Source organism: Gambusia affinis, linkage group LG20 (assembly GCF_019740435.1).
Source record: "Gambusia affinis linkage group LG20, SWU_Gaff_1.0, whole genome shotgun sequence".
In the NCBI taxonomy this organism is placed as follows: domain Eukaryota; kingdom Metazoa; phylum Chordata; class Actinopteri; order Cyprinodontiformes; family Poeciliidae; genus Gambusia; species Gambusia affinis.
Window position 1 is genome coordinate 10,012,911 of NC_057887.1, and position 26,105 is coordinate 10,039,015.

The 26,105-nt window shown below is 38.9% G+C and overlaps 1 protein-coding gene across 2 annotated transcripts in view; it reads left to right on the plus strand.

The window, feature by feature from the left end:
- Nucleotides 1-26,105, plus strand: part of skap1 (src kinase associated phosphoprotein 1) — a 44,545-nt gene that overhangs the window by 4,008 nt on the left and 14,432 nt on the right. The window contains exons 5-10 of one of the 2 annotated variants that reach the window (XM_044103083.1): nt 18,163-18,243; nt 18,315-18,398; nt 18,481-18,605; nt 19,408-19,471; nt 21,424-21,606; nt 26,018-26,071. In XM_044103083.1, the coding sequence (XP_043959018.1) occupies nt 18,163-18,243; nt 18,315-18,398; nt 18,481-18,605; nt 19,408-19,471; nt 21,424-21,606; nt 26,018-26,071 (591 nt within the window). Of the gene's footprint in view, nt 1-18,159; nt 18,244-18,314; nt 18,399-18,480; nt 18,606-19,407; nt 19,472-21,423; nt 21,607-26,017; nt 26,072-26,105 lie in introns of both variants that reach the window. The other variant, XM_044103081.1, reaches the window with a different exon arrangement.

Here is a 26,105-nt window from a genome sequence, read left to right on the forward strand (position 1 = left end):
GGGGTTTATGTGTTTATGTTTCAATGATAAGAAAAAGACTGGCCAAAATGGCCTCATGGGAACGTTTTGAGACCAAAGCCACTGCTGACCACATAGAACACAAAGGTCCAGCTGAGGTTTCCTTCAAAGCATCTCTACAATCCCCAAGACTTTTGGGAAAATATTCCCAAAGCTTTAGGTGTTGATAAGCGTCTCATCTGGAGTAAAACTAACATACCCATACTAAGAGTCAAACATGGTGGTGGTAGTGTGATGGTCTGGGGCTGCTTTAGGGTGATTTTCTGCAATTGATGGATCAATGTAACTAAAAGATCCTGAAGGAGAATGTCTGCCCGTCTGTTCATGACCATGTCCTCAGCTATACTGGAGTTATGCAGCAGTGATCCAAGGCTCACCAACAAGTCTACCTCTGAATGGCTGTACAGCGGCCTAGTCAATGTCCGGTCTTAAATCTGCTTGAGATGCTGTGAAATCAGCTTGAAGAGGCTGTTCATGCTGGGAATCTCTTCAGCGTTGCTGAATGTAAATAATTCATCAGCTTTTCTCCACGGCGCTGCCAGTTGACTTTAGTTGATGCTGCTAAGAGCAGCACAACCAGTTGTCAGGTTTAGGGTGCAATTGTTTTCTTCACACTCAGACATCCAGCCATGTCCATTTGGTTAGCTTTTTTTCCCCCTCAAAAAGGAAGCAACTTTAAAAATGCAGTTCGTATTTAGAAGCATCTTTTAATGAGCCTTTGACACATTTAAGTTTGACAAAAACACAAAAGCAAAAAAAAAAAAAAAAAGAACAATCTGAAAGAATACTTTATTGCAATACTGCATTCTCAATTATTTTCAACTGAATTATATAGCAGGATTTTCTGATTCATAGAGGTACAACCTATATAAATAGTGTAAATGTGTTTTCACTGGAAAAGCTACAGATTGAATGGGAAGAAGGATGTTCTGGTGTGCCAGGCGGCGATACGCTTCTCCTCTGAGAAAGCCACGGCTTTAGTTCATCATCCTTGTTGTCGAAGCTGCTCCTCACCGCAGGAAGAGCAGGTGGATCATTTCGTTGCATATTGCAGCACATCCTCTAAATGTGAAAAATTAAGAGAGAATGGGGGGGGGAAGGCAGACCACCCCGTGTGAAACTCCTCTCCTACCTCTCTGCCCGGTGACATCGGTGACTCCTCCTCCCTGTTTCCTCTCCCTCTCTCCCCCCTGGCCTCTTCCTGTACCTGGAGAAATGCTGCTGGTGGGTCACACAGACCTGAATGGTGACCTAGAGCTCCCTCCTGTGGCAAAACCTTCAGCTTCTGGTTTTGTCCTTTGTGCGTCTTGTGTGTGTGTGTGTGTGTGTGTGTGGCTAGTGGGAGGCAGCCCACACATGGTGGAGGCTTTGTAGCTGCAGGCTAATGCAGTGATTTATTGACCCACAGCCCTTCTATTCTTTCCCAACCGGGTTTGAAATACAACACTGTACCTGAGGGGCCATGTGTGTTCCATCCCTCCTCTCCCTTTTATCAATCTTTCCCTCTATCTTCCTTTCTCCATCCTGCCGCCCTTTCATTCACACTTTTAGTATTTCTGACTCTAATAGCCCTTGACGTGACACGCCGCAGGTGGGCATTATGGTCTCTGCGGCCTCAGGTATCCACCTCTGCTGTTTGTCTTGCTAAAGCTGGATGCGCGAGGAATTTTCCTCATATTAAAAAAAAAAAAAAAAAGAACAATTCCAGTCTTTTTTGGATGCCGTTGGTTAACGCCAGCTGGGTTGAGTCAAGCCTGATCCCTTATTTGGAAACGGCTTAATGAACTTCTCTGCCTTCGGAAGAGAAACTACTGTTTGTCTCGCTGGAAAATAAATAAATCACAACAGATGGTGTGAAGATAGACCACAATTAGACCAGACACTAATGACCATTTTTCTTTTTTAAAATTTTCAGAGTAAATAAGGAGAGATTTCCTTTGGGAAGCAAATAAAATCGAACCGTACAAGGCTGAAAAGTTTCCCTTAAGGCTATACTGATAACTACAAATTGCGCCGTCTGTTGATGTGAGATACTTAAAGCTCAGTTTCATGCTATTATATGCTAAATGTGAGGAATGGTTAATCGTCTAGCGCAGAAAAATATCCTTATTCTTTTATTTTCTCTCAAATTGAAACAAGTTTCCTGTTTATTTTGATGTTGTTTTTTTTTTTTTTTTTTTGCTGAGAGATCATTAATTGGAACATTTTGTCTTAAAAAATGCGTCGCAGCAGCGGGTCTGTTGGCGCTCGGAGGCAGCAGCCATGTTGGCGTAGGGAGCGCTCTGTGTCCTTACTGAAAGGGCATGTGGAGTTCATAGTTCATCCTGTGTTCACCGAAAGAAATGGCTCAGGCGTTTCTGCAGGGCGGTCTGTTTCCGAGGAAGAGGGGGTCTTGGTGGGGGGGGGGAAATGACACGAGTTCTTAATGAGATCATTTCTGGACCGACAGCTATGCAGGATGACAATTTGGGATTAAAATTTTTTATAATTTTTTTTTTTTTGTCCTGATAAAAAAAAACCATGAGGATTTATTCGGGGACTGATATGGTGATGGATTCAGCTCTTTTTCGCGTTTAATCATTCGATCTTATGTGAGTCTACTGTACACAATGGAGACTTTGTGACCGGGAGGATGTATGAGCTGCGGTGATCGACTGCCTGCCTTCGCCGCACTGCGTTCCCCTAACCAGTGAGTGAGTGAGTGTGAAGTCGATGGCTGCTTTTACACACAGGAGGAGCCTGCGCCGTTTGATTAGATGCAGTGGCCTGTTGTCTTCAGTGGGCTGGGTGACACCAGATTTGTAATGGCTGACAGGAACAGATGGAGCCTCCTTTGTTAGCCCGGGTGTCTGCATGGTAATGTGAACTGAGTTTCACCCGCCGACCGCACCCGTGACCCGACCGCGCCTGCATCCTCGCCCCAGCTCCGTCTGCCAACCCCTCCCCCGCCCTCCCGTCGTGGCAGCCCCGATTTGGGGTCTCGCGCCCCGTTTTAAGGAATTTTTATTCCATCACATAACCATTCCAGCACATTATGCGTAGATAAACAAGTACATGCACAAGTTCTCCCCCCGCCCCCGGCGTGAAAGAGCTCGTTACCACGTGCGGACGCCCCTTCACACAGACACAAACAGACCCCAGGAGACAGCTGGAGATGTGGGACTTTTAGCCCCTTCATGCTGTTTGCAGGTCAAGTTTACGAAGTCGAAATGGCCTGTTTGTTTTTCTTTGATTGGGGAGCTCTGCTGGGGGCTCTGGGATGTTTGCTGTGAAGCAGCGGCGGTGACAGAGCGCCGCGGGAGGAGCTTTGTTTCAAGAGGCGTGCAGAAATAGATGGCACGTTTGATGTGTCGCTCTACCTCTTTGTGGTCGGTGGGTTTCTGGAATTTACTCAGGCGTGATTGAAGCCATCAAAATATATTCTGAAAAACAATTTTTAGTTTAGTTTTTTTTTTATCTTAAAATTCACTAACTGAGATTCATATTTGATTGTTAAACCTTTTAAGGTTTTTGATTTTTTTATGAATTGTGATCCTCTATTGTTCTCTCCCTGTCGAACATTAAAAGCTGAATCTCATTTTACCCAAAAACCCTCATTTTTTAGCCCTAAAAGTCGGGTGTCCAAGTTGTTTTTGTGGAATTTGTTTGTCCTTTGAAAACAGCTGTTTTTAGGGTAACATTTACACTGCAAAAACACCAAATTTCTCCAAGTAGTTTCTGGTGGAAATATCTTAGACTGGAAATAAGACTAACTGAGAAGTGACTTTTCAAGAAAGTTTTTTTTTTTAAGTGAATCAGTCCTTCATATTGATATAAAAATGTACTATTTCCACTGGCAGATTATTTCACGTATAACAAAATTATTTCCATGTTATAAGCGAAATAATCTGCCAGTGGAAATAGTTCTTTCTCATCAATATTAAGGAATAATTTACTTAAAACAAGCTCCTATCTTGCTGAAAAGTTACTTGCAAGTTAGTTTTGTCTAAGTGTACTACGATATTTGCACTAGAAACTAGACTAAAATACTTGGTAACATTTAGTGTATTTTGGTATACAAAATAATTCACAGCTTTGAAGGAAAATAAAGAAACAGGGGTAACAAAAACTGAAATGAATTGACAGGATATTTGATATATGAATTACATTTATTAAGGTGATTTATATGTAGGTTTGGTGATTCGACCTCCTTCCTGCCTGTCTCAAACAGTTTCACTTTTTCTTTTTAAAGAAAACTACTTGGGATAGTTTGTTTCATAATTTTCAGTTTCGACTGAGCAATCTGAGTGTTATTACTCTGACAAAACTACAAACCCAATGTTGCAGGGAAGCCCTCTGGAAAATAATTTTTCTGCAGACATTCAGACTTCTCTGAACTTGTCAAGCGTTTCTGCCCCTGAAACCGACTTTTTGTTTGTAGGCGTTTTACGTCTACGTCTGTGTTGACGTGACGTGACCTCAGTGAACTTGAGTCACACGTCAGAGCCACTCCAGTTTAACTTGACAAAGTTATATAGCTTGCATAAACTAATAGGAACATTTTTTTATTTTATTGAAAAAGTAAGTTAAAGTCATTTCATGTTCAAGTCATTTCGTTTCATGTTGGTTTAAAGTCTTAAATTTAACTCACTGAATCTTCTAGTACTCATAAAAAAAATACTAAAAATAAATCTTTACTGCTTTTAATTTTTTAAAATCTCATTTTCAGATGAAAATAGAAGGGAAATGGCTTTTCGTACCTCTGTTTTTAAAATATTATATCAAAAATACAAAAAATACACTGTTTTGATATCCATCTGTTTAATGTATTTGGATTTATTACCATAATGAAAAATGTGTTTAGTATAACATCTGTTGTTATACTTTACTATGCTCAAATCATTCCTGTTATGAATATACTTCAGCTATTCTAGTCTTTAAGTATTGTTTAAGTCTGCAGATTTGGATCAAATACTATCAAGTATATTTTCAGATTTTTTTTTTTTATATTGCCAATATGTGATTGAAAGCACAAAATATGTTTAAATTACGATACTGCAGATTTATGTTGCTGGGTTATGTTTTGTATTGCATTTTTTACTTCTTGAGAAGAATAAAAATGATGTCTGCTAATCAGTGATCATCTAGAACTGATCAGACTGTAAGAGGAGTATCCAATTTCTCAGTGGATGATTCTAATGGGGAAGGAAACTGCTGGGAAATGGGATCCAACCGTTTCTCCTCGCATTCAAAACTTTTCTGTCTGTGAAGACATTTTGGCCAATCTTATTTACTGTATATTTTAGAAAAACCCTTAAGCTACAACTTTGAATTAGTTCAAATCCCAGTAACTAGGAACAACATTTTCTTCAACACGTAGAGAGTGACAAGGATATTGAAAAGCATCGTGTGCCGTAAACAGACAGAGGAGCTGATTAGAGACGCACCAATCAGTCGGCTAGTTGTCCTTTGATAGGTTTCGATCCATTACTGTAGCGTCAAATACTGAATTAATGAATTACTATAAATGCGTCAACCAACAACATGCACTTTGATACACCTTTTTAAAGTTTAATATGAACTGGGGTGATCAAACTTTCTCTTGGATTCAAATCTGAATTTATCAAAGAAAATGAAATACTTGTATAAAATTTGGAATCAGCAGATTAGACCTCAAAGAAAACCAGCTATTGTTTTCAACCCAGTAAAGCATTAATGGTGCCTCTTTACATTATTTGTTTTGACTTAAATAATACTTAACAGTTCTTCTTCCCTCGGTTGAGGCGTTGTTTAATTAAGTCATACTTTCAGGGACGTTTGTTCAACCCGGACTGTGACTGCTGTCTCTGCCGGCCCAATTTCCTAAACCAATTACTGGCACCAGTATGTGGTTTGGACAACCAATTTGAACTTATGTCGCGCTGTTGCCTATTTCTCATTTGAATATGAGGGGCCAACGCACAGCAGCATTATTACACCGTGCTTGTAAATAGAATATTAAATCTAAACTCTGTCATTTTGGCTGAAGCTTGGAAAAGCCATTTAAAAGTGAAGCGCTTGTGAGAGTGCACGCCCGAACCTCTTGGCTGGTGATGTAGGAAAATGACGAAGCCATCTGACAGACTGAAGCTCCATTAGTGGGTTAATCTGCGGTGTTTAATGTGCCAACTGGCTTTTTGTTTGTGACTTAGTCCGATTTTGCAGAAAGAGAAAGTTGAAATGTCGCTGTTCTGTAGCAGTTCCAGTTTTTCCTCCTGGTCTCTGATTTGTCTCTGGCCTCTTTACCGATAATTTAGCTCCTTTTTTTTTTTTTTCCTCTTTGTGCTGTCGGCCCACTTACTGAACTTTTGACCTTTTGACCCGCTTGTTTGGCCAACCTGTGACCTGTCTGCAGTCTGTCCAGAGATGTGTGAAGGATCGGCCCCGGCGTCCCAGAAAAACCACCGTAAATCACAAAGTTTCTTTCCACTCCGACGGTCATTTACTGTATTTGATCGTCAGAATATCTGCCTGGAGATTCATCTCTCGCCGTGTTCATTGGTGTATGGATTTTGTGACATTTGGATAGCGGCTCCTCGTTTGCAAGCAAGCGGGGAATATGTTAATGACTTTCACTCCTCCTTTCTCTCTCCTTCCCCTTCTCCTGCTCCGGTTGCTGTCTGCGTGCCGTTTTAGAAGGACGCTCACGCGTTACGAGGCGGGCGCTGGGATCTGTACATTGCTGCGAATGTTCGCCATCAGGGTTCAAAAGTTCACACAACTCCCCAAGGGCTACTGTGCTGCTGCAGATGCTGATAGTCTTTTCTTTCTCCCTCTCTCCTGGCTGCCTTTCTTTCCCTCTCTCCCTCGCTGTTTACACTATTAATCTTGTACACTCTCCCTGACACACTCACTCACTCGGCCTGCAAGAGAGCGGCTTGAAGGGGGGATTTGGACGTATTTAACCGAAGAGCATCCATCTCTCTCATCTCCGGCCTGAAACCTCCCTGCCCCGTTCTAAAGCCCACACCGGGATTTTTTTTATTTATTTAAAAAAAAACAAAACTTTTTTTTGGCTCCTGGTTCGTTTGCCCTCTGATGCAGCTCCCCTCTCATTTTCTTTGTTTTATTGTTGCACCGCATATGATTGCATCCCTCCGTCGGCTCTGCCCGAGCTCGCCGATGAAACTCGGGGAAAACGGCCGAGGCTAAATGCATGGCCGTCCATCTGTAAGGAGGCGCATAGGCAGAATGCAAAGTGGGGGGAAAAGCAGGGGCAGGGTGGCTCCTAATCTCCCCCAGAGCTGTCAATGTCACAGACAAATAGCAAAACTATCAGATGCGGCGGGTTCACCCAGAGGTGAGCGTTCCCAGGTACCTCCTGCATTCACTCCCTCTCTTTCTCTTCCTTCCTCGCAAATGAGAATTTGATTTTGCCCTCCACTGGAATCCATTTCTGGAGATGAATGAAGTTTCAATGCCAAGCCCAGGTGGCCCCGCTGATTTCTTAGGGAAATAAATGGAGATGGGAGAGATGTGTTGGCCTGTACACAGACAGTGACACGGCGGCGTCCGATACCTCTGGGATCCCTCTGTTTAATTGTCGCTGTAACGTAGCACTTTAAGGTCATTAACATACTCTGGTGTTATTCAAAGATGTTGGGGATGCATCGCTCGGGATCTTTTGGCTGCCCGCGCCAACTGGGATAGGACTTGTATGCTGTTAGGAGATTGCTTATCTACAATGGCAATTTTTACCATTGATTTGTGGCGGCCTTTGCTTGCAAGCAGGATTATGGGAAAGAAATCAGAAGCCCTTTGACTGGGAACAAATTTTACTGTGAGCAACTGTAGTTTCATTAGAAAAATGCATTTAGATAATTAATTTCAGTATGAATATTCCCGGCTGTACTAATCCAAACTAAATGAACATCTTTTATGAAATATCAGCCTCAAACAAACATGATGGAGTTGTTTCTTTTCATGCAAATCTGATAATTTAACTTCATTTAATCTCGGTTGCTGTCAGACAGATTGCAGCTGACGAAAAAGGACATGATTTAAAAACCTGATCAATATTGTGGAAGGCATTTATTTTAAGGATATGATTCCACTAATGTTATTGTTTTATTACGTTTTCTGACTTCTGACTTAAAGTAACAAACGTAGCTGATTGCTGACTATCGGTAGCAGCCGTTTTAATGCTGCTATTGATTATTTTAATCAAATGTATCTAGCCACAGATGTTTTAAAATGCCAATGAATTTAAAGAAATCTTTAAAACCTTGCTTTTTTTCTAGACAAAAACCGATTATATTGTTAATAGTTACTGAAGTATTAATTAGAAATGTGATTTTATTGCCTCATTAAGAAAAAAAAAACATTTTTGAAGAAGGGGGGAAAAGAAATAAAAAAAGATATTGGGAAGGACAATTACTTTGTTACTTCTCTTACGTGTTATGAATTGGAAAAATATAAATCTATATTTAAATTAAATCTATATTAAATATTTATCAAAGATATTGCATATTTTGTTCCACTTGCACAGAGTTTTAGAGAAACACTTGGAGAATCAAACAAAAGTTTTAATTCAAAAATTTGTCTTTTACCTAATACTTATTTTTTTTTAAATCATTTATTAATTTTGATATAACTTCCACTGCTAGTAAAAATCACAATAACAAGAAGAAATTGGAATATTAAACAAAAAAAACACAAATAATAAAATTAAAAATCCCTAATTATTCTTCCCTTTCCTGTGAGGATTTGGTCTGGATTTTCTCAGTCAGATTTAATTTATTGACACCTGTTGTCTGTTGTTAATGTAAGAAAAGTGTTTAATAATGATAGCGTTACAAAAAAATTTATTAGCATGAGACGTATCTGAAGTCACAATAATAAAATGAAAGTGGTAATAGGTTGAGTTATGCGTCACGCAGCTCACTGATTCTCATTTAGATTTTACTTAAATTATTTGATCGGTAAAATCGGAGCATTTTTTTTAAAGTGCACTGATTGTGTTTCAAAGGGAAGCGCTTTTTCTTTTATCTCTTTCCCTTTAGGCTGTACCATCAACTGCACTATATCACTTTTTTTTTTCCCCACAGATATACCAGCTCCTCTGCGGGCTCAAACATCTCCGTCGCAGTTATTTGTATTCGTACTTCCGTGTTTTCTTTTTGTTTCTGTCGGCGAATCAGCGGAAAACCATCCCCAGCGATTAGAGGATCATTGTATCCGCAGTTAAGCATTTGAATAGTGGTAGTAAATCTAGAAAAGAGAAATTCAGGGTTGCTATAGACACTGCTTATAGCTGCCCAGGGGGAAGCCGGTGTCACATTGTAAATTTAGGCCCTTAGTGTCTTTAGAGTGGCCGGTCTGTGATGTCTGAGAACATCACAGATCTGAGCCCTGACTTGACACCTTCTCCTGTATGAAGAAAAAGAAGAAGAAAAACTAATTTTTTTTTATGAGCTGTATAAAATACAATAGACCTAGTCGCACGATGGAAAAAAGGAGCTGCTGAAATGACTCAGAAAGTGTTATAAAATATTAATGTGATGATTTTGTCCTGCTAAACGCTTCACTCCGAAACACGAAGGCTGATTTGTTGTTCAGTCAGACTGAGATTTTGATCTTAAAAGAAAACAAAACAAACAAACAAAAAAAAAAGAAATCCAAAATCCTTTCTGCATAAATTCCTGCTGCCATTAAACATTATTAGACGCTGACACAGTCATCTTGCAGCCCGATATAATGCACTGCATGTTTTCTTTGGTTCAAACACATGCATTAGTAGGTTCTAAACATGGTTTATGTATCGATGACTGAAGTCCTAATCAAATCAGGGGAGGAAAGGAGGGCTGAGGAGACATTGTGCCCTTAACCTCAGTGCCTCTCAGTCTCTCTCCTCCTTTCTGACGTCCGCCTTGCTGGAGGGACGCACAGCAGAGGCCTCCCACTGTAATGAGGAAAAATGTATCAATTTAGCTCGGCCTGCACACAGATTGAGCGCCGGGTGGGTGAAGGTGCACTGAGTGAATCCTTTTTCCTAATCAAGGACGGTATTGGAGAGGATTGCGGTCTCGTTCAGCTCGTCTGTAGAATCAGCAGCATTCCTGCCGGCAGCCCCCCTCAGGGCCGGGGAGCCTCTCCGTGCCTTCTGTTTCACCTCATCAGCTGAGTTCACGCAGGGGTCAGGTCCTGCCCCCTGATGCTGCATTCAATGCAATACCTCTTGTATCGAAAGGCGGTGTGAAAGCTCCCCCTCCTCCCCCCACCCCATCCGACTCAAGGACGGCACAAAGCAGAGAGAAAACATACGATAACTTTCTGATCTGATGGTCAGCTTGTGCTTCTAGGGGTCACATCAGAACAAACCTGCACCGAGCAGCGCTAGCTGATGCTAAATGCTGTGACATGCTGCGTTTATCACTATATCTGTTGTAGATTTCAGTTATTCTTGATGAAATTTTTTTAATTTTCATTTAGATAAATAACATTATTTGACGGAAATTTACAAATTCAACAAGAAGTCTGCTTGGATGTTGATGTCAAATAAACAAATATTATATTAATTTTCTTGATCTATACAGAAAAGACAGACTCTTTCTGAACATGTTAAAGATTTAGAATGACTGTTTTCCCGCTATTTATGATACCTTTAAGCTAAAACATAATAAAAAAAAAAACCCAAAATATTGTGATTGCAATAAAGGAACAAAAGTACTCATTAACACAGGATTATAAAAAAAACAGGATTCCTCAGCGCAAAGAAGAAAGAAAATATATCTTGATCTTATTGCATAAGAATGAGAAGCTGACATCCGTTTTGACATGAATAATAATAAAAAAATGATTTCCTGAATCACTATCAGATGAATTAACTATTTAAATTTCAGCTCTTCTGTAACTTCTTACACTAAAAGATTTATGCCTATTTCAAAACTGTAATAGCTCATAAAACCAGGATCATTTTTAGCAAAAACAACAAAATAAAACCTCTGCGGGCAGTTGGAAAGAGAAAGTATAATTTTCAGATTTTATTGCCAGTTTTACAGATATTTTATCACTGACTGATAAACACAATGGTTTACAGCTGGTGGAGTTTATTTTGGAATAAAACATTTAGTTTCTCCCTAAGAAAATGTGATAACTTTCTGATCGAATGGTAGCCAACAAATATTATGATGGCCTGCTGCTATATGATTTTTCTAGAATTTGGGATCAAGCTTTATCTTTTTGATATTTGACGTTTAGAGATCTAACAAAAAGTCTCCCTACATTTTCACGTTGAGACAAGAGACGGTAGTGAAGAAGCTGACTTCAGTTTATAGATTTTCATTTGTAATGGAAAAGGAACAAAAGCAGCTGGTTTCCTGAATAATGACTAGATAATAGAATAAATAAAAAATAAAAGACTCCTGATGAATCGATAAAAAAACCAAAAAACTGTGAAAGGTTTTCCCAGAGCAAAGAGAAAATGATTTTGTAATCTTATAGACATCAGAGTTAAGCCCAGTTTCCTTTGATAATGTGCAAGAAAGAAAATATAAAAAATTATATTACATGTAAAAAGTATATATCTAATATTTGTGATTTAATAAAATTTTTTCACTTAATATATTTTCTTTACCAACTGATTAAAATAGAAGCCCATCAGTCTATGTTTAGTAGGCACATCTAATATGCATAATAAGAAAATCATCTAGTTCAATTTTAAGAAGATTTAAATTTTAGCCCTATATTTTTTAACATTTGAATGTTTTTTTTTTTTTTCCTTCTGTTGTATTTGTCTTGTTATATTTGCGAAGTACTAGTTTTTTTTTTTTTATCTCTGAAAGGTGCTGAACACACAAACACAATTTACATTACTGTAGAAATCAGAAAATGAAGATTGTGATCAATCTCTTTCCATAAAGGAATGCATTTATGATTTCTTGGAGTTAGCGAGAAAAACATCCAAAGATCTCCTAAAATGTTTTGTTTCAGAATTCATTTGTAATCTTCTCAGCTTTGCGTATCTTTATTATAGTGTTCATAAGGACATTTCCGTTTAATCACTCAATAAGTTTAATCTTGGTGCTGTTATTCCCAGGCACATTTTCCAGAATTTCTTAATGCCTTCACTCTCCTGAATTGCATTAACAAAAAACAAGGGTCGTTTGTTAGAATAAAAGTACTTCGTCCAAGTAACGACTTTTAAGCAGGTATTAAACATACATTTTGTTGAGCCCACATTCCTGTGTTCAAAAAGTTTTTCATTGATCTGAGATAATATTCTAATCTTCAATGTGTTTTCATCATATGTAAGCAGAAAATCATAATATTTAACAGAAGTAAAGCTATGAAAACCTCGGTCTGTGTGGAAGAAATCTATATAATGTTTCACTAAGTGGACTGGGTTACTGAGACAAATGAGCTTTTCAATAATATTGTAATTTATTTAATATGACTGTCATGTTCCTGAATCTATCTGACATTTCCTAGATAGATGCTTCATCAAAAAGGCCATTGATCTTTGCTAATAACTCAGACTAGATTTCTCTTCTAAATTATTCTCAGATGTTCTTCAGATGTCATTTTTTGTAAACTCTCAAATTGTTTAAAGCAACATAATTGATTGCATTGAATAATCATAAAAGGCCTCCTAGACTTTTACTCAGAATACAAAATGTAAATCTTGAATGGAGAAGTTGTAATAAATAGAATCACAGTGATGTTCATTTTCTTGATTCATGATTGAAATCTAATGGCATTTGATTAAACAAACAAAATGAAATGTCATCTTGAGTCTTAAGTCAGACACAATAATACAGAACATGAGGTTTTTTTGGGGGGGTTTTCAAAGCAGACTGATTAATGGAAAGGAAAAAATGACATTTTAATAATCTCAAAGCTCTTCTGTGGAGAATAAATTACAGGGAACAAAAATGTAGATTAATGTTGAGGGAAATATGTATAGCATGCACATATTTATCCTGTAAGCAGAGGATCATGTGACGTCACTCGCTGATGAAAATTGTATGGCCTGGGATTAGGAAAACTATGACCTTTGACCTGCTTATCACTGGTCACAGCTGATCATGGGGCAACTGGCCTTTCACAGATCGATTGGTTCATCTCTAATATTTGTTTATTTTAGGAGCAGATGTGTTTTATAACAGAATTTTATAATTAAAAGAAAGATGGTTGCAGAATTCAGATTTTCAACTGGCTCTAACAGCCCATGTTAGCGGCTAGCACATCTAGCACTGAAAAAAAAAAAAAAAAGGCAGTCTCCATGTGTATTTCCATAAGAATGTAGATCCTTACCTGAACTCTGAGATTTCCAAATGCCTACCAGCATTTAAACATCCAGCACGCTCCATGTCAGGCCGCGGTTTAAACCTCGAACCGATCAAACAACAACTTTGTGTGTTCGCTGATGGGCTAAAGATTCGATTTTTGAGTTGCCACTGTCACCAATCAAGGTCAGTGAAGCTGAAAATCCTCCGTTGACCACTACTCACTTCAAATATTGATTGTGCAGAGATTTGTTTGTGTGTTAAATGGGAACCATAACGCAGTGGTTCTGACATGTTTCCCTGCTGCGGCTGAATCCTGTCAGTGCCTTTCTCTCCCACCCGACTGCCTAAAACACACGCTGCCACTCATTTCTCCAGCACCATCAACATCTTCAGCCCGTTTCAGTGCTTTCATACCCTCTTTTGTTGGGTTATGACCACCGTTGGATCTAATGTAACATGCGAGTCTTCCCACTCGACCATTTCCCTTCACTTTGATTCACTTTCCTTCCAGCCTTTGATTGACTTTCAGCCTAACTAAAGTGGATTTTAATGAGAGAATACATTAACTCCCTCTGGTCATGCGAGCATAAATCAGCTTTTTCTTGCGGGATCAACTACTGAGCTCATACCGCCATGCTGAGGGAGTGTGAATAACCAAATGAGAGATTGCGGCTGTGGCGAAACTGCTGGCAGCTCAGATGTATCGTGGCGCGTCCCCTCCGAGTTTAAGACGAGTTCAGGATGCCGACAGAACGAATCGCTTGTCGCCACGCAGGTCAGCTCGCTCCTGGGAGCCGTCCGTTCGTCAGGATCAATTAAACACATATTTCTGGTCGATTTCTATTGATTATTTCCTCCCATTTGTAAATTGAGTGACTCGGATCTTTTTCTTGCTGATGAGCACCATTAGATTTAGTTAGCATGGACCTGTAGCGGCTCCTCACCTTGATTTACGAAACGCGGCAAGTCCCGACGTCTCATCTATCTGCTTCCCTATGTTGGTAATTGCACTCAGCTAAATAGGTTATGCTGAAATATCAATAAATTGCCATCAAATTAATGTCAATACCAAAGCTGTGGATGGTGCTAATTAAAACGCAAAAGGGCTGAAAATGAAGCCGTGGCATTGCTCTGAATAATTGATAACCCAATTTATGATTTTTATGAAAGAGTGCCGTCTGTCTGCGGTTCTGATGAGGCCTTAATTAGATGCATTAATGTGTCTCTCTGTGGCTGTGCTCAAACTCCAAACTCAAACACCATGATAGTTTTTGGGGGTGTTTAATGCTCTAAATTGCACATTTTCGAATAACAGTGCCTCTAAATGCCCACTTAACGTTGCGTTTGCTCCGATGGAGGTGCTGGTGGGGGGATTCTTACGGTTCCACTCAGGTTGTTTTTCTCTTCCGGGTGGGATCAAACACTAACCAGCGGGATGTTTTTATCTCATGCTGCTACCGTGTGGAGGAATGGAGAACTAATGTGTGTGTTTGCGCGGGTTCGCTTCAAGTTTCACACAAAGGAGAATCCAGTGAGGTCGGGTCACCTGGCGATAAAGCGCTAAGCCCGCATGAATGTGTAATGTTTATTGACTCTGGCAGATCGGAGTGATCCTGTGTTGATTTTTTTTATTTTTTATCTCATCTATTACCTGAGCTCGACCTTAGAGATAAATGAAGAGCGAGGGAAGCAGATGGATGAGGGGATTAAAGGAGAGTCGCAACGGGGAAGTAAGGCCGAAGGGGGAAGGAAAGAAAAAAGACAGACCGCCGGCGGATAAATGAGGTGGAGGAGCGTAATGATCGCTGTTTGTTATGATGTACAGAATCAAGTTCTCTTTGACAAAACAGTCCTTAGCACCTCTGTATTTATAGTGTCAGCGGTCAGTCCATCCGCAGAGGCGGGCGGATGATGTGTAGGAGTGTTAGTGCCGTAAGCGCTGTTCTGGAATGACCCGCTCATCCGTCAGGACCACAAACCTGAGCAGTGCTGGAGTGTTGGATCTCAGCTTGCTGTCATATTTAAAGTTATTGCAGATGAAAAACTACAGTGAGGATTGGGATGCAGATAAGGCGGAAAAAATTCTGCACCGTTTTGCTTTTGTGGTTGATTTTTTTATTTTTATGAATGAGACTCATTGGGGAGTTGCTGTGAGTCTGAAGTTGGGGGGACGGGACAGGTCTCTTTGTTTAAACCAGATCAGCCGGTTGTGGGATGACATGTTTGGTTTTTCACAGCAGTTAAGCAGACCTTTCCTGAGACGCCGGCATTCCCCTGGCCTGAATAGAGGTGTCATGCTGACTTATGTAAATGGAGTTTAAAATGTGCCTCTGTTTCAAGACTTAAAAAGGCACCTCTTGCTGTTCCCGTGTGTTTCCCTCCATGTTGACTAATATATTCAGAGGAAACTTAGCTTTGATGGCTCACAGAAAATCATGGACGATGCCTTTTATGCTGCCCAGGAGTCAAGTTCCTCTAGACGGCCAGAAAATGGACCAGACATTAAGATAAGGGATCATCCTGTTACTGGTATCAAGTTGGGACAAGTTACCGTTTCAACTACAAGGGCTAAAGGATTTTAAAGTCTTCTAGAAGTGATGTCAGAAAAAAGTGCTGAAGAGATCGGAGTTTTCTACGGCTGTTTGAGGCAGAGTAGCAAAATTCTGCTCATTTGTTACATGTTCAATTTACTACTGGTAATCTGTATTTTTGCTTCAATCTGTGTATAAAAATTTAAATCACAATGAATGTATGTAAGAAACAATATATCTGCGTTATTTTAGAAGTGGTAGGAATGGTTGTTGCTCTAATAAAAATAAATAAATAGAATCTATATCATGTTATACATTTTGTTTTACTTTTTTTTTTTTTAAGAAATCATTTCACGCATTAAACTATATTCGTTTTACTCATTATATGATAGAAAATTAATTCCAGCGCATTCCTAATTTACAACTTTATCATTATACCATGAAAAAAAATATGCAAATTGTAGTAGAGACCCCTGTAATCATGGGGATTAGGACTTCAACTTCCTGCTAAATCCACAAATAATTAAGACTTTCTTTTAAAAACACTTGTAACTGCCTGCTTTAAGTGTGCAAACACCAAATATACTCTAATATTTATGAATACGCACAATGTAAACCGTCGTAGCACTGCAGCAGAATCCAACATTTCACTTATCTCTGCTTCTGGGGGTACAGCCAATCAGCAGCAGGGGAAAAGGAATGGTGCTCTCGGATTGGCTGCTTTACGACTGCTAGACAGTAGCATGTCCAGTAGTACTGCCCAATGCGTTTCAGCTTCCCAAGCTGTATTTTCTTTTGAATATTTTAGATATGCTCTCCAAACCAAATCAGGGAATGGAAGGCAAATAATTTAAATTACGTTCCATAGAAAAATCCACAAAGAGTTGAGCATTTGGTGTATTTTTAAAATATGAATATGGACAGTATTGTGAAATCGAATTTTGGTAGTTTTCTGTAAATGCTTACGATTTCATACATGTCACACATCACTGTGCATTTTATATTTGTGTTTTCATTTAGACTGCGTTAGTCTCTTCAGCTCCTGTCCGCCTGTTTAGATGGTACTCATCTCCACTTCTGACCAATAATCATTTGGAAGAATTCTGAGCAGCAATTAAGAAAGAAAAGAATGTCAAGAAAATATTTTACAAGCTGAATTCTGGACAAGTCATATCAAAACAGAGAGCTAACATTACGCTGCTGATTCTGCAAATTTCTCCCTCAACAAAGATCCACAGCAGAGCTGAGATTCGTGCTCTGCTGTGGATATATTGTAGCTGTAAATTTAAAAAAAAATTAAATTAAACATTCTCTAAAATGTGGAACATGATATCATATCTCTAAAACATAGCATAAAGGCATTCCTGGGAAAACAAAGCCTCCGTTTTTGTCAATAAACAAAGGAAAAACACCATCCTTTTATAATTATCAACTTCATAAATTTGTACTAATCTGTGCCCACCCCTCTTAGCTTTCATAATAAATGCACCCACTGTGTTAAGTAACCAAAAGCAATGGGTTTCCTTATTAAGCCCAAATATGTGGTTATTGCTTTGTTGAAATGTTGACATAAAACCTTTTTTTTTTTTTTTTTTTTTTTTTTGCATGTAGTTGTGAACAAATATTGTGAAAAATTAAAAATTCAGAAAAAAAACAACAATAAACTGAATTTGGAAAAAGGTAAAACAGGTTAATTGGATCGAAATGATGCATGACGTACTGTTACATGTGTTTAAAGAATTCAGAACCTAATTAAAAAAGTGTTTGTGATCAAGACAAACTTTACAGAAAAGTGTGTTGAAAGTGTAAGCGTTTAGGGGTTTTTTTTGCACTTATTGAAATAATTCCCACTGTTGCTCGACAGTAAAACTCAAACATCTTACCTAAGGACCAACAAAATCTTGCAGTGCTGTATTCATTACTAACATATTACACTAATTAACTTTGGACTTTTGAAGCTTTGCTACTGTCCTATCATGTTTGCAGAGCGAGGAGTTGTTGGATCCCCACAGGAAGGTTGCTCTCATTAAACTGTTATGTGAGCAGATGAATGGACTGCAGTGCTCAGTAGCACTGTAAATGTATTGATCCAAGCTTCCTGAAGCCTTGCGGGGGATGTAGTTGATCCTCACGGTTGGGGAATTTAGAAACTGATGAGCGTACATGTGTTTCCTAAGGAGTAAAGGAGGTTTAAGTGCAGCTTATTTGGCGCCAGTTTATTGACGATCAAATTAGTTGACTGAAAGTTGTAATGTAAAACAATTAAAAACGTTCGGATTTGATAAAATATACTAGGATTTAATTTGAGCTTCATTTTTTTTTTTTTTTAAAGTTTTTTTAGATTATTATTTTGCTTTTCCTAGCAGATTTAGGTGACATCCCCCCAGTTGGAGCCCAGGAACTTACCAACAACTTGAAACAGGGCTTCCTGGAGAAGAAACGGAAAGGTATAACAGAACCTCACCCATTTCCTGCAAGTTGTATTGTAATTGCTCACGTTCATGCCTTCTTCCTTCAGATCACAGTTTCTTCGGCTCAGAGTGGCAGAAGAGATGGTGTGTCCTGAACCAGTCCGTGTTTTACTACTTTGGGAGTGAAAAAGGTTTGTTGGTAGCTGTAGGAAACATCACAGCTGCACAAAGTGAATCAGATAACAGCCCACCATGTGTTCCGCCTCCCGACAGATAAACAGCAGAAAGGCTCATTTTATATCAGTGACTACAGTGTGCAGCTGTCGAGCAGCCTGAGAAAAGACTCCAAAAAAAACGCCTGCTTCGAGTTCACGGCTCCCGGTCGACGGGCCTTCCAGGTCGGTTCGTATTATTCGCCGTAGAGCTGTCTCGTTTTCAGTGACAGCAGTTATTCATGTCGCTGCGGCTCCTGCAGATAATTATACTCACATCTGCAGAATCATTATATGAAAACAGCTGGAGGAAGCTAATAAGAATGTCATATATTTTTACATTATTTATCACCATGAGACAGAGGTGGCAGATGAAGTTTCTGCCCGAGTATTGATATTTTTTCCTATTTTTCTGCAGAAGAGCTTTTATTGTCTGCTATTTGTTTAGAAAGTCTGAAAAGACCTCAAATATCAATAAAAGCATGACATATTTGCATTTTTAACCGTAAGCAGAAGCAATTTTTTTGATAGGCAGCTGTCGATAAAAATGCTTGACTTGTAAAATCCACACAATTTTGACTTTATTTCAAATGTATAGATACTTCGAAAATTTCCTCTATACATCTATTATTTGCAAATAGTAGCTTATTTTTATTTAGAAAACATTTCAATTAAAAAAATTTCCATTTATTATTTTGAAAATTATTACATCTTTTTTGAGAGAAAATAAGCACGTTTGAAATGTTTTTGTTTTTTTTCCTTCAAATTTAACTTTCATTTCACTTATGCTTGTTATTACTCAATTTTTTAAAATATTTAACAAAATTCCTAGGCACTTTAATATCAATAAATTGTGTCCAAATCTTTTTGTCAATCATTTGATCAAAATGTCATGGTAATGTAATAATTAGATACAAACATATCCAGATGATAACTGCAGAGTTTAGATACGATTTTAAAGGCTGTATTATTTCCCCTCTCTTTGCAGTTCACTGCCAGCAGCCCTCAAGACGCCCGAGAGTGGGTGGACCAAATAAATTTTGTTCTGAAGGGTAAGACATAATCTCTTTGTGTTTCTTTCCTGTAGCTTTGTTATGTGACGTCTCGCCTCCGTTTTGTTTTTTTTGTTTGTTTTTTTTTGTTTTTCTACAACGTTTTACAGGTTGAAAAGCCTCGCAGCATAAGGAAAATGCAATAATAATAATAACAACAATGGAATAAAATTTATTTCAGCTGACGTTTTAAAAGGTTGATAAGAAAATACATTTGAAGAAGTATAAATCTAACATTTCCCCCCCCCCTCCATCTGAGTTGTTATTACGTTTCCTCGGTGCAAAAAGGTCAGAAGTGCGTGGGAGCTCTTTATCATCTCTTTCTGGAAAACAGCCGATCTGTCACTAACTACACAACCAGACACATAAGTCCCGAATCCTCTCATTCCACTTGTCAACCCACAAGGTGATGTGCATCCTTGTGTCCGTCTAGTTTTCCTCCACTCCGTTCCAACTGCGCCTCCCACTACCCTCCTACCGAATTCCAGCTTACAGGAAATTGATTGGTAGATGTTCTGGTTATCCTCCAGTGACATTGATTTCTGCTTGGTTGCTGCTGGATGGCGGAGGACCTGATACCCTGTGTTGCAGCGGCCAGTCGCTTGCAATGAGACAGCTCCTCCATCTGAGCGAGCCCTCGCGTCTCCGGCTCTCTAAAATGGCCTTCTGCGTGCGGGAAGTAACAGACACTCTGCAGTTTGTCTTACGTCCTCCAAGCATCGTTCTGCTTCACAGTCTAGTCCGGTGCAACGTATAAAGACAGTTGTTTGCGGTTAAAACAAATGTAAAAACACACAAGCAGGCCGTGATTGTCAACATATATAAATTTATGTTTTTCTAATTGGAAACCTTTAAAGTGAAGCAGCAGAGATTGCTAATGAGGGCAAAAGTGACCGTTGTGAATTTTCTGGTTCTTTTCTTGAGCTCCCTGCAAAATGTTCAAAAAACTGCTTTCAGAGAGTCATACATGAGTGTTCTTTCTGTCATTTTTTAAAAATTAAACATATTTAATAAATCCCAGAATTTCTCCAAACTACCAAACATTCAACAGTTTTAAATATTTAACCCCTTAAATGCCAGTGTAGTTGCTCCAAACTTTCCAACTGCCATTTTAACGCACTTTATATAATCAAACATTACTGTTTCTTGATCACTATTTCAATAGTTTTATTGAGCACAAAATGTTTCATGGATGTTAAAACGACTAGAGACGCACATTTAATTGATTAAGCTATTGATATTGATATTGATAGGTGATAGGTGAAGAAATAAAAGAGAGAAATGTCATAAATAAATAAAATTAAACTTATAAAAACAGAATTTACAGCAACTTAAAAGACAGTTACAATTTTAATATGTAACATAACATATTATAGTGACAATGAAATGATAAATAACATGATCAAAAACATTATTCAGAATATTTATCCCTTCAATAGTGCTAAAATAATAAGACAGACTGTAAATAGCTGTTATAAAAGTTGCTAAAAGCTGAAATTGAAATAAAATCAACTGAGAAAATACCTGGCTAGAAAAATCACTTAAAAGCCAGACTGCATCTTTGTTTTGTAATCTTCAAAAACAACCAAACTCTCAGCGTCTCTCAGGCTTTCAGCTCATAACTACAAACCAAAACAGACTCCTCACTAAATATTTTATTTCTCACTTTAAGTACCAAACGAAGACCAGAGGAGTCTGTAGAACAAAACCAAATCTGATAAATATGTTTGGCTAAAACTATTATGAGTTCAAATTGATTTTCTGAATAGGAAGTCAATGCAGGAAATTTTCCATCGCTGTGATGAAAACTCACTATATTAAGAGGGCATGTACTTTTGATCGTACCCATCCATTTTTTTTTATTGCAAAACATCTTTTTAGCAACAGCAGGAAAAGTTCTCTCTATCAAATGAAATCTGCTGGGTTTTACAGTGTTTCTCCTTTCCTCATAGATCTCAGCTCCAATGTCATCCCCGTGGACGACGATGAGTATGAGGACGAGTACGATGACATCGAGGGCCTGGCCAGTCCCCCGCCGCCGCCATCAGTGGCCCAGGTTTTGCAGGTCAGCAAGCAAATAAGAAGACAGCATGAACCTGATGAGGATGAAGACGACATCTATGAGGAACTGCCAGGTATGCCACCGCCTAACGTAAAGGAATTCAAACATCATGTGACCTTCAGATCAGTTCAAGGACAGTGAATTGAGGTGTCAGAATGAGTTTCCATGGGCGACCAGAGCAACACAAGGTATTGGATGCTGTGGTGTTAAGCACCTGCTACTTTACTCTAGAGCAGTGAATACTGTATATGTTTTCTGGAGTGGCACATCTAGTTTTTTTTTTTTCAGCTGTGAGAACAGTGATTTTTATAATGGATTTTGCTGTGGAACTGTTTTTCAAGAGTTTTGTCCGTTTAAATGAAAGGAAGAGTTTAAAGTTTCAACAAACAAGGACATTTTGGGTAAGAATGAGCCATGGATAAGCCAGTATGATGTGGAAAAGCTTGACTGGTTTACACACAGTCCTGACTCTAACCTGAAAGAACACCTTTGGATAAATGAAAGCACAGACTGAATACCATTCCTTTTTTTTCCCCTCCAGGGGGTCTTTTGTGGGCTCTAGTGTCCCTTATATGACAGTAGGCTGACAGGAAAGGGGAAATGAGAGAGGGGAAGACATGCGGCAAATGTCGGCCGGGTCCGGGAATCGAACCCGCGACGGCCGCGTTGAGGACTCAAGGCCTCCAAATGTGGGTTTCGCTATCCCCTATGCCACCACAGCACGCCCCAATACATTCCTTTTTGTCCAACATCAGTGTCTGACCTCACAAATGTACTGTTCAAAGATTGGTCAGAAATTCCTATAAGCATCCCAGAAGATTTAAAGCTGTTGGAGTTAGACCACATTAAAGTTATGAACTAAGAATGGGATGTCAATCAAAATTAATTTGTGTACCAGACAAATACTTTCGACTGTATTAGGCAGAAATCATATCCAGGATTGCAACAGTGGGACTTGCTATTAGCTGTAGCGCTGGTAATTTTGTCGAACACAAAATGTTTGCCGCAGTTTTCACCAACATTGAATGTTTTTTTCCCCCCAGTTTTGTGCTGAAAGAAAAGCAATCGGCATTTTAGTTTGTGTTGAAGCAAGAAGAAAATACTGGAGAGAGGAAATGCAATTGTATCTTTTTGAAATAAGACACAATACAGCAAGGTGGGAAGAGTTGAAAGATTCACCAAAGAGACTCTGTCTTCTGGAGTAGTTGGTGTGATTTACGGTATAGTTAACATCCAATAGTTATCCACCCCCATGATCTGCTGCTAGAAAATATTAACACTGGGAAAAAAGAACGTGTCTGATGGGTCACATTCAATGATATAGGATTTCAAGTTTGAAAAGTAGGAATACCACTTATTTACAGTGATATTAGGCCTTTAAAAGTGATACTAAAACTGCAATAAACATAAAACACAGTTCATTGTTACAACTTTACTCTTTTTAGCTGCAGCAGCCATGTTAGCTTGTGTGGCTGTGTTGCTCAAAGACCTTTGACCTTATAGTTCAGGAGCCGAATTTCTGGGAATGTTTGGGATAAAATAGTAACTTTCCACCTCAACATTCAAATTTCTTATTTGAATTATTCAGTTGTTAAAAAGGAAATGCACTTCTGTGCTCTCTGCTTTTACTTAATTTTTTGTTCAACTTTAAAATCTCAAGTACGGTAGGTTTCAAACTAAACATAATAAGTGAGCGGCCTTTCGATTACGTGTTCATCTCTGAACTATTACCACACATTCTTCAGTTATATTAAAAAGCTGTTGTTCTGTGTGCGATTTATAATTGCCTATTTAATAGCGTGCATTATAAGATCGCCCAATAGTTGAAACAGCAGTCCGTGGCTGTGTGACTGAATTTACGATCATCAGTGATGTGAGGACAGCATGTGTTAAGACATTTTTATACCCAAAAGCAATCAGTTAGATCTGGTTTAGACCTGCATCACAGTTAATGCTGCTGTTGCTTATTTATGTTCCATGTAATTGGAAATTGACCAACATCCATTTTTTAGAAAGCAGTGAGGTGCCTCAGGTGTCTTCTTATTGCCACCCGAACTGATCTCTCATTTCAAATCAACACTAATAAGCTCGACCGTGCTGCTGCAGGGCTGCTCAGGACAGCAGAAGATGCGAAATCCTCTTCCTCCTTATCTCGTAGTAGTTTGGAAATGCTCTGTCATAGAATGTCCAATTAGCTAATGTTGCCTGGCAACAAATAGCCTCCAGTTCAGTCCACTGAGCAGAGTTTGGGGGGGCTAAAATTGCCTAGCAACAGCAGTTTAGCGGCGTCTCAGAGGCCTTAAAATAGTCCTCAATGCCTCATAGTTCACACAAGTTAGATTTCGAGTGACGAGAGCCCGGAAAAATTCTGTGTTCGGCTTCATTCTGACACCGGGCTACAAGATCCCAAGAAGGACAAAAGAGGCGATCTGATCTTCTCAGCGCCGTCGTCCATCACTGTTCCTATTAAATAAGATACATCAAGATTCTGTTTCACTCAGTGAGTACATTACCTTTGCCAAAATCGCTGGTGAAAGGGAAATCGGTCTTCAAACTGTCACGCCGCCGTTCAAAGCCATCTGGGAAGAGGTAGAGACCCTGACCACAGATGGCGTATCGAATGACGAGCTCTTTCGTTCACTTTCTCACCCCCAAAGCTTATCAATCACTCTGCTCCACTCTGTGCTCACCAACAGCTTTTACACAGTGATTACAGACCGGTAAATTATTAAAATCTCCACTAATCAGGGCTGCAGATGAGCACAGCTGATGGTAATAGATATATTCCATTGCTAAATCAAAAGACAACTGCACCAGTGCATAAATTTACAAAGCAAGTGTCGTCATTCGTGTTCTTTCCTGAAAACTTGTTGAAATTGAACATTGAGAATTCTGCAAAATTGCATGCTTTAGGCAGATTGCAGACTTCAAGCTCTGATGACTGATTTTATTGACTGGAAAATTAAATCACTTTAATGTGGAAAGCATCAGGCCGTAGCAGCGGCCGCTCCGCCGTGTGAAGCCCCTCTTTCTGCCACTTGAGGACCGCTGAACAAATGTTTAGAAGCAAAGCAAAGCAAATTAAAACGACTCCTCGGGGTGGGAAAAGAAGATGGTGACTTTCTGCATCCAGAGACACAAACTGAACTCGCATCCAGAAATATTTATGTGTGTGTGTGTGTGTGTTTGATCTCTGCTTCTCTTCCTGGAACGGAGAGGTGCTGGTCGTGCTGGAAGGTGGATAGTGTTGCTGCGTTGTGGCATCGCTGTCAGCCCTCTTCTGTGCACGATGGATGTGGGAGTCGGGGGCAGGCGGATCACTGTGTCACAGGGCAGACCGGCGGGTGCCACGCCCCGCAGGCACAGAAACCTCCGCCTCTGCGTGACTTCAAGACCGCTTCTGCTTCTTTTGCGTTTCTGTGCAGTTCTGATCCCAGACGCGGGACAAGATCCATTATAGCTTTAATTTAATTTTCACCAGCATTTTTTTTGCCTTCTGTGATTTTTATTTGTCATCATCAGAATGATCAATTATATGTATAATCATAATTATCTTTGCAGAATAATGTACGCAGTTATACTATCTATGTTTCCAGTTTTTGGTTTTATGCTATTTTAAAGTTTTCCATCTCTCATCTAACTCTTGTTGCGATCCTTTCTAAAAGCTGCACAAGACAAATATTTTCTTATTTTTGCCCTAGTAGCATAGAAAACAGCCAGTTCTTTATATATATATATATATATATATATATATATATATATATATATATATATATATATATATATATATATATATATATATATATATATATATATATATATATATATATATATATATATTAGAGTCTAATACTCAATTTAGTGGCATAAAAATGATTAGGGACAATCAAAAAATCAATAAATAAAACAAAGAATACAGACGGATGCACTGATCTGACATTTCCTGGCCGAAACAGGATTTTTTTTCTGAGGTCTGACTCTCCTCTTGCAGCAGGAACATTGATAGAGAGAGATGTTTTGAGGCTATGACATATTATTCCCAATAACACGTCATAGCATATTTCCGTACCTTTGTTTGATTTATTACTAAAGTCTAAGGTGCACCTGCAGTTGATCCAGTTTTTGAAAGGCCTTAAAATCATGGGAGATTTTTGTTTTGATGCAATAAATGGTCAAAATAATTCTGACGTTTCATCATTTGACCTGCAGATTAGCGATCAGAGGCGATCAGAGGAAAATGGGCCGATTCCAATCAGTGATTTGTTTTATTGGTACATTTATCTAAATTAAATAAAATCACTTTTAGAGGTAATTTATTGATAAATGTTCCTGTTTGGTCTATTAAAAACTTTGCAAGCATATTTTCCTATAAATTTGGGAATAAGCCGACGAAATACACCCTGAAGTGTTGTTTCTTCTTTATTTATGTAAATTATGTACTATTAGAAATGTCATACAGTACTCACTGTATTTTGTTTCTTTAGAGGAAGATCTTCAAGAACAAGTGGAAGACATTGCTGAGAAGAACAACCAGTCAGGTGAGAATTACATTTTCAAGGTTTCCAAATCAGC